Source organism: Suricata suricatta, chromosome 7 (genome assembly GCF_006229205.1).
Source record: "Suricata suricatta isolate VVHF042 chromosome 7, meerkat_22Aug2017_6uvM2_HiC, whole genome shotgun sequence".
Lineage (NCBI taxonomy): Eukaryota > Metazoa > Chordata > Mammalia > Carnivora > Herpestidae > Suricata > Suricata suricatta.
The window spans coordinates 29,599,958-29,612,127 of NC_043706.1; the positions used below are offsets into that span (position 1 = coordinate 29,599,958).

Below are 12,170 nucleotides of genomic sequence, written 5' to 3' on the forward strand. Positions count from 1 at the left end.
GGTACTGCGTGCCCTTGACGTCAGCACGCACCGGCCCCGCCTCGTGTCGAACGGAGACATTTTCCGCGCCGCCTGAGACTGGCTTCAGGCAGTTGGACCTACGGGTAGAGCAATGGTCAGATATCAGTTGGACGCGTTTGGAACGCGGAGAGTTACAGCCTTCTCAGGCGTAGTCATTTTTTTTGTCCCTTAATGTTGGCAGATTCTCGAGCGACAGTGGGAACGAGAGATAGGATTAGGAGCACTTGACACGAGCAACGAAAAAGAAAAGGTATCTAGGAATACATCAAATCAAAGAAATGCAAGATTTTTTGAAGAAAATTGCAGAAGTTTTTGAAAGAGGTAAACTGAAGTCTTGAATACGTGGGGAGTTACATCGCAGTCATGGATAGGAGTCAGTATTGTTAAGGTGTGTGAAATACTGGCTTAAAAAATAAAGGATGCATTATCCTTTATTCTTAAGCGTGGATGAATCTAAAAACCGTAATGTTGAGTGGGAAAAAGAAAGCCAGAGATTACACACAACCTGACACTCCATTTCAAAAGAAAACTTAATGATCAAGTAAGTGCAAGATAAAGAGCAAATTTAGAATAGCGTAACACAGCATGGAGGATCTTTGAAATGGTAATACTGTTACTTAATAGACAGGGTTGTCTTATTTTTCTTTGTATATATAAATTCTTTTTTTTTTAATGTTTTATTTATTTTTGATACAGAGAGAGACAGAACATGAGAGGTGGAGGGGCAGAGAGAGAAGGAGACACAGAACCGGAACAGGCTCCAGGCTCTGAGCTGGCTGTCAGCACAGAGCCTGACGCAGGGCTCGAACCCACAAACGTGAGATTTGACCTGAGCCGAAGTCGGAGGCTTAAACAACTGAGCCACCCAGGCGCCCCTGTATACATAAATTCTTTAGCTTTTTATTGCAGTAAACACATATACAGAAAAGTGCACCATTTGAGTACATCCATGTAATCATCATCCATATAATAGGGGAGGGAAGACATGGGTTAAATAGGTGATGGGGATTAAGGCATGCACTTGTTGTGATGAGTGCCCTGTGATGTATGGAAGTGTTGAATCAGCATATTATACACCTGAAACTATTATAACACTGTATGTCAACTAACTGGAATAAAAAGAAAAAAGAAAACATTAAAGTGACTCCTGGGTGGCTTAGTCGGTTGAACGTCCAACTTTGGCTCAGGTCATGATCTCACAATTCACCACTTTGAGCCCCACACTGGGCAAGCTGCTGTCAGTGCAGAGCTCTCTTTTGATTCTCTGTATGCATCACTGCCCCCCCATCCCTTCCCTGCTCTCTCTCTCTCTCAAACCCAAAACAAACAAACAAAAACATTAAAATATATCTGCCATAAAAACTGCTTTAAAAATAAATAACTTTTGGGATGCCTGGGTAGCTCAGTCGGTTAAGCGTCTGACTTCAGCTCAGGTCATGATCTTGAGGTTTGTGGGTTCAAGCCCCGCATCGAGTTCTGTGCTAACAGCTCAGAGCCTGGAGCGTATTTCGGATTCTGTGTCTCCCTCTCTCTCTGCCCCTCCCCTGTTTGCGCTTTGTCTCTGTCTAAAAAATAAACACTAAAAAATTTTTTTTTAATAAAAATAAATAATACATTAAGAACTATTAGAGCTAGGGTGACCGAGTGGTTCAGTTCTTAAGCATCTGACTTCAACTCAAGTCATGGTCTCATGGTTCGTGAGTTTGAATCCCACATCAGGTGAGTACAAGCTCTGCTTCGGGTGAACCCTGCTTCTCTCTCTCTCTCTGGCCCTCCTGGGATTCTTTCTCCCTGCCCCTCACTCACTTGCACCCTCTGTCTCTCTCTCTTAAAAAACAACAACAACAACAACAAAAACCTCTTAGAGCTATATGAAGATCTGCTTTGAGAATCCTATCCTGCCTGGGGTAGAGGGGTGAATTGGTGAATTCTGCAAACCCCTGTCATCCTCTTCCTTTAATAGTAATGTAATATACTCATCAGGGGTTGAGAAGAGATCTGTGGTGTGCCACGTAGCCACAGGGAAAATCATTCTAAATTATTTGTGGAGTACTGGCTGGGTGTGCAGTCTTGGACTGAGTTCCAAGACTCCAACATGAAGATTCAGCTTCTTCACTTCTGATTGGCATCTCTTAGGGGGCAGGAGAGAGCACAGAATGTACTCCCAGACTGAATGGAGGTGAACAGCTGTGCCCCCTTCTATGCAGGCTTTTTAGCGTGAAGAGAGTGTCCTTCAGCCGATGTAGAGTCAGAAATGTGGGGAGATCATTTTCAGAACAGAATGGACTGGGTCTTTTCCCCGTTGGGACTGAAAGGTGGTGGTCACTTTTTTCCCAGTAGACATGAAGCTGGGCTTTATCTCCCCAGCACTCCCATCCCCTCAAGAGGACTGTGTCACTCCAGACCAGGGAGTGTGGGCCTTTATCTGGGTTCTGTTTCCTCCATGGGGCACCAGGGCCTGGGCAAGAGAACTTGGCAGGCTCTCCCCATGGCGGTCTTATTCCTCCTTCTTCTGTTCCTACGTGGTCCCCCACAGGCTGCTGCAGGTAAGGAGCAGGAGGTGGGGGATTCTGCAGCTATTTGCAAGTCTGTGAAGAACTATTGCTTCTTACCGTTGGCGTGTGACTCAGGAAGATAGATTTACCCCAGCTGACTTCCCCCTACCTCTAATTCTGGGGAAAACCCAGAGACAATGAGGGTCCAGATCATGTACAGTTTCTTTTAGAAAATAAGAAGGGGCGCCTGAGTAGCTCAGTTCGTTAACCGTCTGACTTTAGCTCAGGTCATGATCTCACCGTTCGTGGGTTTGAGTCTCATGTCGGGCTCTGTGCTGACAGCTCAGAGCCTGGAACTTGTCTTCGGATTCTGTGTCTCCCTCTCTCTCTGACCCTCCCCTGCTCACACTGTCTCTCTCTCTCAAAACATTTAAAAAAATTTTTTTAAAAAGAAAATAAGAGTAGATACGTAAATGCCTCTAGAAAAGGAGAAATGAGAGGAAGAAATAAGGGTATGTGCCAACTATTCCAGCCTTTTCTCTCTTGCCTTCAGATTCTCTCACCCACCCACTGGAGGAGAGGAGAGGAAAGCCCTACCCTCTTCTCCCCTTCTCACTTTTTTTTGCTGTCACTTGAGAATTGTGCTCATAGCAAGATCCACACTGGGAGACCCCAGAAGGGGCAGAAGCCAGGGGTTAGAGGTCAAGTGGGAGCTGTTGATCTGATGGAGGTTTCTAGCATCATAAAACCCCCTCTCTACAGACAATATCCAGGACATCTATGTAGCCTTGGGGGAGGCAATGGAGCTGCCATGTCCCACACCACCCACTCTGAGTGGAGATGAACTCCTGTCCTGGTTCCGAAGCCCTGCAGCAGGCTCCTCCACTGCCCTGGTGGCCCAAGTCCTAGTGGCCAGGCCAGTCCTAGAATCTGGAAAGTCCGTAAGGGCATCCAGGCTCAAACTGCTGGCGAACTACTCTTTGTGGCTGGAAGGGTCCAAGGAAGGAGACGCCGGGCGGTACTGGTGTGCCATTCTGGGTCAGCACCACAAGTACCAGAACTGGAGGGTGTATGATGTCTCTGTGCTCAGAGGTAAGTGGAGGCATGCAGATCGGGGGCCACGAAGCCCAGCAAAAAACTAAGGGGTCCTCTCTCCTCACAGGATCCCAGCTATCTGCGAGGGCTGCAGATGGATCCTCCTGCTCTGCCCTCTTATGCTCTGTGGCCCCTGCCAGACGCCTAGACTCTGTGACCTGGCTGGAGGGAAGGGGTCCTGTGAGGGGCCATGCACAGTCATTTTGGGGCGATGGGGCTGCCCTCCTCTTGGTGTGTCCTGGAGAGGGGCTCTCTGACTCCAACGAACATAGACCAAGAATCATCCGCTGTCTCATGCCTCATAATAAAGGGGTCAGCTTTAGCCTGGCAGGTAAACTAAAGGAGGATATGGGAGAGGATATTGTCTCTGGCACATTCTGCACCTGCTGGGTAGGGGAGGAGTACGTGACTTTGTAATTGGCCAGATTTGGGTTGGGTCTGGTGGAGCAGACCACCACCGGTTGGGACAGGGCTTTTTCCCTCATTGACTAACTCTGTAACAGAGAAGGGGGTTGATTAAGCCAACTTTCTGGTACAATAGACCACTGGCCAAGAAGGACAAGAAGGATTCTGGTGGAATATACCATTATATAGAAATAGGGTAATGCAGGATTTTTGTGGACTATTCCATATCAGAGAGGAAATAAATAAGAATTATTGATGGGAGAGTTGTCTTTTGAAGAAAACATATATGCACTGATGTTATAATGGCCCATTGAGAGTGGAAGGAGAAGGAGAAAAAATACATATATAATTGTTTTACAATTAAAAGTCCATTATACACAGAAAGAATGCCATTGGATGTAGAATAACCCATTTACAAGGCAGGAGGGAAGAACAAATAGCCCTTACTTTGGAAAGCAAAGGTCAGTTAATAAGCAGTGACTGGGTCTTATTTCCCTCTACAGCTCCAGCACCTAATGTGGCATCTGGCATTTGGAGGGCACTCAGTGAATGTTCATGGAGTGAATGAATGAAAGAAAGAATGAATGAAAGGCACTTTTTTCTTGAAAGTTTGGATTACTCTTAAGGAAAGAGTGCAGTTATGGCTGCCAGTCTGCTCTGGAGTTAGCTGTTCATATATGGGAAGGGGTGTATTGCTATTTGTTCACAGGGTCAGGATAAAAAATGGGCAGGGATTTGAAAATGGGCAAAGTGGGTTGGTGGAAACCGGGGCAAAGATGCTTATGAAGTCTTCTGGTGAGAAAAGCCCACCAGACCATGGGCGGAAGCCTCTCTTTGGGGCATGGGAACAGACCCCTCACCACCTCCCTCCTTATCCCTATTGTCCTGCCCCTACTGTAGCCTCCATGGATGCCTCCCCTGCCCTCTGTGCCCCTGCCACGGGCTGGAGTGTATCTTGGATCCTGATGCTGTTGCTCACAGCAGGTCAGGGGTTCACCATCCTGGCCCTCAGCATCATGCTCTGGAGACAGAGGATCCAGAGAGCTCAGTGCAGAGGTGAGTTTCCAGCCCCCAGAGGAAAGAAGAGAGCATGTGGGTGTGAGACAGAGGGGTGGGCTCACATCTTGCCTGTATACCCTATTTCTCTAGGGGAGGAGGGTAGTAAGGAATATAACTCTCTCAGTTATCTGGTAATTTCTTTTGCTGCACCCCGTATGGCTCCTTCTTCCCAGATGCCTCGATTCCTCATTTCAAACCTGAAACCCAAGTCTATGAGAACATCCATATGGCCCGTCTCAGGTGAGAAACACTAGGGGGTACAATTGGGAAGGGTATGGAATCCTAGTTCTGAGGAGGAAGAGTATGGAAGTATACTTAATCTGTCTTTCTGCTTCACAAAACCCACAGCCCGCCTGCCCCCAAGATCAAATGATCTCAATGACATCTGCTGGGAAGTGTGACCTGCTGTCTCTCCAGCCATCTGGCAACTGAAAATTCGCCTGAAAACCTTGGCAAGGGGGGAGGGGTTAGGAGTGTTATTTTACAGTCCAGCTGGTCTCCAAGTCAAGCTGTGTGTGTGTGTGTGTTTTGGAGGAAGGTGCTGAAGGAAAGGAGAAGCATTATCTTGTGACATCACCTATGAGAAAGTGTGGCCTCCTGTTTTGTAATAGCCAGTGAAGAGGTGGCCCTGAGTGCCCAGTCCCATGGGATTGAGGGGAGCCTGGGGTAGGGAGCAGGGCATAAGGAGAGTTGGGAATAGTCAGAGAGGAGACAGAAGAATCCAGAGACTTGAGCAATGGTAGAGAATCGGTCTTGGGAAAACCAAAGGACAAATGGAAGAACATGAAGAAGAGAAAAGGGAAGGACTCAAGGAAGAGGAAGAGAGAAACAAATAGAAGCACCAAGTAGGAGGATGGAATGACAGAGAGAATGGAAAGAAGACTCAGGTTGCCTCTAAATTAAGCCAGATTTAAGCCAAACTCAGCCACTCCCTCCCCCAACCCCTCATCCCTGTGCAGTCTCATTTTCACAAAGAAGAGGTTGAGGGAGAACAAGCACCTTTAATCAGACCTCAGACTTCCTTGCGTGGAAGGGTAGGGCACTGAGTCAGGGTGGGGGTGGCTGTGCTCAGCTCCCACTCCAAGCCACCCTCCTTATCCCAGCACTTCATTGTGGCATCCGGAGTGGTGAGAGGCTTATCAACATCCGGACATCCTGGGAGCCCCGAGTCACATGCTATCTCCCTGGGCAGAGGGAGTGTCCACAGGGGTGGGTGGCTGGGGTGTGTAATCAGGCCCTGTGTGCTGGGCTGGCAGTGAACCCTGGGCAAGTCTGGGCTAGTCAAGCAGGGAAGGGCATTGGTGCTCCCAAATGGTCCATCCTTGGGTCTCAGGCAGAATGGAGCTGGACTCCCAGCCACATCCTCACAAGCAGTTCCATCAGACACCCTTTTGTGTGTCTGCCCAAGCTTGGACCTCACTGGAGAAAAGCTCCCTCAGGAGTGTCACCGAAAGCCTTCATGCTACAGTGGCTTAAGCTGAACTGTTAGCAAGGAGGAGGACGGGAATGACGCAGTTGGAGAGTGAGGTGAAAGTTAGGGTTCTGGTCCCAGCACCCCCAACCAAACCCACCAAGCATCTATAGTTTGCTTTTAGAAAGCACACACACACATACGCATGTACACAGTACAGTATCCTAGACTCACAAAGAGCACTTTTATTAAATTTACTCATAATTCCCCATGAAGCTCCTTCTTGGGTTCCTAACCTGCCAAATTAATCTTTCCTAGCAAATCTTTCCAAGACCTGGAGCTGAGATAGGGCATCAGCAACAGGCATCTAGAAAAGACAAAAGGCATAGAACAGGTGTTCTTTATGAGGCTGGGCTCTGGGCAGGTGCCAATAGGGGTTAGAGCAGTACCTTTAGGAATCAGGCCTTGGGAGGTGTCTAGGAAGGTATTGGGCCAGAGATCTGAGGTCTTTTCAGGATCGGGTTCTTGGGCATATCTCAGATGAGGTGTTTCCAGGGTGGTGGTGATGGTAGGGGAATCCTGGCTTGAGGCTAGTGGAGGAAGTGGGCTCCCCATGTGAAGCTGGCCACGAGGAGGAGCAGGGCAGTGAGGAGGGCACTGGGGAGCCGCTGCAGCGCGGTGGCTGTGTTGCACAGGTTCTGCTCACAGCAGTGGTGCTGCAAAGTGTAGGAGCGTGACCAGTAGGTAGCATGGCCCTGCAGAGGGCACTGGGCTCTTGGGAGGCAGCCTTTCCGCTCAATGATCTCATTCTCTGTGGGACAAAGAAGGAATGCTGAGGCCCGGGCAGGAAAGAGGCAAGGGCTATGGGGCAGCAGGAAAAGCAGGATGGATGGATGGAGATGGGCCATGGGACCAGAGTCCTACCTGAGGTGCCAATACTGATGCCACAAACTTCATCATCCTGACACTCGGTGGGAACAGGGTAGCAGGGTTTGGCAAAGCTGCAGGTGTAACAGTGAAGCCGTCCACGGGTGGGGGGCCTGGTGAGACCTGGAGGATCAGCAGAGATCAAGAGAGGCCAACAGGCCCGTGAGAGGCTCCATCCCAGATATGCGACAGGGATTCACAGAGAGAGGTGAGACACAAAGTAGGGAGAGGGAAGTGGTGAAAGGGAAGGAGAAGAGCAGGCAGAAGTAGAAAAAGAGACACGGGGGTTGGGGGACAACTCAGGAAAAGAGAAAGACACAGAGGCAAGAGAGATACAGAGGTTATAAGAAATGCACAGACATGATGGAAGCCAATAGAGTCAGAGAGAGTGACACAAAATGCCAGACCGGGGAAGCGGGGGCAGTGGTGAAGAGGTTAAGCAAACAGCGCCACAGACAAGAGCAAATCAGAACTGTCCCTGCCCAGCAAAGAAGCAAGAGATGAGATAAGGGACAGGGGAAACAGAGGTCAGAGGCATGTCAAAGAGATGCTGCAGGGAAAAGATAGTTATTCTCAAATGTCTTTGGAAAGAAACTTCTTATTCCACCTTTGCCTGGCCTCAGGCCATTCCCAGTAGCTCTTCCTTCTAAAGCCCATACAACTCTCTTCTCCAGTCTTCCCACTTCTCCCCACGGGCCCACCCTTACCCAGTGCCCCACAGAGGAACAGGATACACAGGCAGATGCTGGAGGTGTCCATGGCTGGACCCAGGGCTCAGGAGTCTGGAAGAATGTGATCTGCACCTCGAGATCCCGAGAGTTGGAGCATCTGAGCGAGACAGGGAGGGACCAGTAAACAAACACACCTAGGGAGTGAATCTGGGGGGCGGAACCAGGACCAGATCCACCAGCCTGATGCGGTTGGGTCCTAGGCCCTCTGCTTCAGCGTCCCACATCTCTCACATCCTCCCTGCCCCCTACTTTTTAGCCTGCTCAAGTCTTCTGGGTCTTCTCTGTTCTGTGTTTGTTACTCTCGGCTGTGGCTGCGTCTGCCACTTCAGAGTTATGTCTGTCACCTTCCCCCACTCCTCCCTCCCTCTCCTCCTCTCAAGCTGTTCTCAGCTCTGTCAACTCAGCTCACTGTCTTTGTTTGCTCCATTTTTCTCCTCTCCATTCACTGAGTATTTCAAGGTCATCTTCCTCGAAAGTCCTGGCCCAGAATGGTTCCAGTGTGATGTTTAAATGTGGAATGAACACTAGCATCTTCCACCTGCCCCTCACACAAAGCTCAGCTGTCTGAGACCCCACCCAGCTTCAGATCCCTTTGATCCCCCCAAGCCTCAACATTTGTACCCCACAATTATCCCTCCCAGCTTTACTACCACGGAGGGAGGAATTAATCATGGGTGGGGCCAGAGGGACAGATGTGTTTCCACAAGGGGAGGGGGTGGCTCAGAAAGACTTGGAAGGAATGTGGGGATAAGATTTAGAGGGTGGTGGTAGATTCTGGAAAACTGGGGTTTAAGGCATTGGGGCAGAGGAGACAGATCTCCGAAACTTTTTTTTTTTAATCTTAGGACCTCTTCACACACTTAAAAATTACTGAAGACCTAAAAGAGTTTTTCTTTGTGGGAGTTAATGTTGGTATTTACTATATTAGAAATCAAAACAGAGCATTTTAAATAGGTTTATTTAAAAATAAAAATAAAAAATCTATTACATGTTAACAAAACATAGTTTTGAGAAAAGTAACTTCTTTCCCAACAACATAGAAAAGCAGTATCGCTCCACACTTTGGGGGATTACATAAAAGTCGGGCTTAATAGAAGATGGTCAGGTTTTCACATCTGCTTCTGCACAAAGTCTGTTGGGATATGTTGTTTTGGTGGAAGTATAAAGAAAATCTGACCTCACAGAGATAGGAAGTTGGAAAAGGAAGACCACTGAGGACCTTCTATAAGGGTCTTAGGGCCAGGAGTTCTGGGGACACAGCTTTAGAACGGCTGCTGAGGATGGAAGAATCTGGGGACTCCAGAGGATGCTGAGGGCTCTTCCTGCCATGGGGGCCCCTCCCTGTCCCCACTGGAGCCCCAGTGCCCTCTGGGGGAGATTCTTTCCCCCCTTTTTATTGCCCTATAAAGCCCAAGGCAAGAGGGATATAAGGCTGGCAGGGCAGGGCCAGGGAGGGGGTTGGGAGAGAGAGGTGATCCTGACACAGGCAGAGGCAATGAACTCCCCAGTTGTTGGAATCCTGCTTGGCACCCTGCTGGGGACTGCCTTGGGTAAGGAGGCAGCCAAGGCCCCTCCCCCTCTGCCAAGTGGCTCCTATGTCAGCCCGTCAGCCCGGGTCAAGCACCTCTTCTCTCCTGCCAGGAAACTATATGAGGTGCTACGACTGCAAAGGAGGCCCCGGCAGTTACTGCAAAGAAACCGTGGCCACCTGCAGGGAAGGAGAGCGCTGTGGCTTCCTGGAGCGCAAACCCCAGCCAGGCCTGGAACAGAACAAGCTGTCCGGAAATCGTGAGTCCTCAGTTTCTCCCTCTTCCCCCAGCCCTTCCCTGCCTCCAGCTCCTACTTCGATCCTTCTGGTTTCCAGAAACGTCTAGGCTCAGTCTGGCTCTGGGCAGATGGTGCCATGGCAGAGCAGAGCAGTCTGGAGCCCCTCTGGCTCTGGCACTGAGCCCCTCAGCAGCCAGCTGTCCATGTGTTCCTACCTCCTCCTCTTAACTCTCCAGGGTTTCAGAGGCCCATTCACTCACAAATGATTGAAAAAGTTCTGGCCCTTGAAGGCAGGGACCAAAATAGTAATCCAAACTTGCAGACATTAGATAAGAACCAGGTGTGTGTGTGTATGTGTGTGCGTGTGTGCGTGTGTGTGTGTGATTTTGAAATAATTTTTGAAAACTATTTAGTATAAATAGTATAGAGAGTTCCTGTATATCCTTCACCTCCCTTCTTCTAATGTTAACATTTTATATAACCACAGTACAATTATCGAAATCAGAAAATAACAATAACACTGGTACAGTACTACCAACTAATCTACAGACCTTATTCAGTTCAGCCCATTGTTCGAGGCATGTCTTTTTCCCCATCCTGTACTGGAGCCAAACCAGACGAGAGTCCACCTGCTGCGCAGCAAGACAATAAAAACTGACACCGAGCTCTTGCAGCGAAGAAAGATATGCCATTTGTTGGTGTGGAGCCACCCAGGATAATGGGGAGCTGATGCTCCAAAGTCCCACCCCATCCCCAAACACTTGCCCATGAAGGTTTTTGAGGACAAAAGTGGGGATGGGGGTCTCCTGAGAAAGTGGACACTGTTGACTAGAAGTCATGAGGTCATGCTAGCAGGTGTTCTGGTGCTACTTCGTCTGGTCCCTGGATATCTCTTTCATCTCAAGAGACTTGTAATCTCAAAAATATCTTTATTCTTTATGTTAGAGATTTCATTAGGTACATCTAATGATTATATCTTTAGGATAGTGCTGATTTAATTAGCTACTTGTTCTACAGGTTCCTTTGAATGAGAAGCAAGCATTTCTATCCCTTGAGCCTAGGCTGTGTGTTCCTTTGGCCGGCCCCAGCTGTGCCTGTGACTGATAGGACACTGCAGTGTTCATTTTTGCAGTCTCCTCCAATCAGTGACAGTTTTGAGTCTGTCTTCCCTGACCTTTACACTTTTGAAGAGTCCTGATAAGTTATTTTATAGACCATTTCTCAATTTAGATCTATTTAGTATTGTCTCATGATTTCTGGACAACAGTCATGAGTTTTGCAAGAACAGCACAGAAGTGATGTTGGTCCGTTTTAGTGCATTGAATTAGAGGTCACAATGTCAGCGTGTGAACTTTGGTCATTTGGTTTCATGGAGGTATTTTTCTGAGGGGGCAGAGAATCCCTTTGGGCTCCTTGAAGTTACATCCGCTCTGCCCTAGAGGACAAGTCCCCAAGCGAAGACTCCAACACCCTAACCTCATTCTCTCCTCAGCCTCAGTGACCTTGATTCATCACTATCCAGCCTGCATGGCAGCCCATCATTGCAATCAAGTGGAAACAGAGTTGGTGGGAGATGTGACTTACACAACCCACAGAGACTGCTGCGTCGGAGACCTGTGCAACAGCGCTGTGGCAAACACTGTGGCCCTGCCATGCTTCCTAGCTGCAACAGTCACCACACTGGCCTGGCTCTTGCCAGTATTGTAAAGAGGGAAGTAGGCTCGGGGGAAGGGAAGGGAGCAAAGGAGCAAGGGAACAAAGGAGAGCCAAGGTGAGAAGACAAACAGCCCTTTGTGAGCCATTAAAATCTATCCACCAACCTAGAACTGACTGGAAAATTCTATCTTGGGTTGATGGGAGAATTGCAGGAGTATTATGGGGGCATCCATGCTCTAGTTTAGGGGTTATCAAGCATCAGTGGACTTAGTTATAACGGTGTACTCCTTAACCAATGAAACACCAAGGGACAATGGAGCATCTGCTCTAAGTGACTCCTGGAATCCTATTGCTAGGGAGAGTCTTCTCTGGCCATGACAGGAGTGGTCTCTGAGCTAAGTGGGGGTCATCAGAAATCAAAGAACCCGGTTGGATTTGTTCCCCTTTCTCCCATTTGCAACTTGGTTCCCAATGTGACTGTACAGGATTGAGAAAGGAAGCATAAGCACCATGGTAGGAGGGTTGCTTGGTGCCCTGCTTAGCAATCTGGCCAAGTGAGGCCGTTGACTCTAACCTGAGGGACTGAGGCCTGTTAAGTGCGTC

General features: G+C 48.7%; 3 protein-coding genes across 7 annotated transcripts; 2 read left to right on the forward strand and 1 right to left on the reverse strand.

Annotated features, from left to right (window-relative positions):
• Positions 1-81: 81 nt before the first annotated feature.
• On the forward strand, positions 82-6,753 carry LOC115296706 (lymphocyte antigen 6 complex locus protein G6f-like). Of its 3 annotated transcripts, none has more exons than XM_029945182.1 (6): positions 82-342; positions 3,279-3,608; positions 3,679-3,942; positions 4,917-5,072; positions 5,249-5,315; positions 5,424-6,753. In XM_029945182.1, exons 1-6 carry the CDS (start codon positions 300-302, stop codon positions 5,446-5,448), a joined length of 885 nt encoding a protein of 294 aa, XP_029801042.1. In that variant the 5' UTR covers positions 82-299; the 3' UTR covers positions 5,449-6,753. The 3 variants fall into 3 exon arrangements, with proteins under 3 accessions (XP_029801042.1, XP_029801045.1, XP_029801046.1); XM_029945185.1 differs by lacking the exon at positions 82-342 and adding an exon at positions 1,689-1,740; XM_029945186.1 differs by lacking the exon at positions 82-342 and adding an exon at positions 2,450-2,567 and having other exon boundaries at positions 5,424-6,080.
• Positions 5,874-11,734, forward strand: LY6G6D (lymphocyte antigen 6 family member G6D). 2 transcript variants are annotated; one of them, XM_029945190.1, is made up of 3 exons: positions 5,874-5,962; positions 9,786-9,932; positions 11,404-11,734. In XM_029945190.1, the coding sequence occupies exons 2-3, from the start codon at positions 9,794-9,796 to the stop codon at positions 11,616-11,618; spliced, it is 354 nt and encodes a 117-aa protein (XP_029801050.1). In that variant the 5' UTR covers positions 5,874-5,962; positions 9,786-9,793; the 3' UTR covers positions 11,619-11,734. The 2 variants fall into 2 exon arrangements, with proteins under 2 accessions (XP_029801050.1, XP_029801049.1); XM_029945189.1 differs by lacking the exon at positions 5,874-5,962 and adding an exon at positions 6,856-7,621.
• On the reverse strand, positions 6,703-8,474 carry LOC115296707 (lymphocyte antigen 6G6e-like). 2 transcript variants are annotated; one of them, XM_029945188.1, is made up of 4 exons: positions 8,394-8,474; positions 8,121-8,241; positions 7,411-7,536; positions 6,703-7,297 (listed from the first exon to the last, which is right to left on the reverse strand). In XM_029945188.1, exons 2-4 carry the CDS (start codon positions 8,170-8,172, stop codon positions 7,077-7,079), a joined length of 399 nt encoding a protein of 132 aa, XP_029801048.1. In that variant the 5' UTR covers positions 8,173-8,241; positions 8,394-8,474; the 3' UTR covers positions 6,703-7,076. The 2 variants fall into 2 exon arrangements, with proteins under 2 accessions (XP_029801048.1, XP_029801047.1); XM_029945187.1 differs by having other exon boundaries at positions 8,121-8,417.
• Positions 11,735-12,170: the final 436 nt, after the last annotated feature.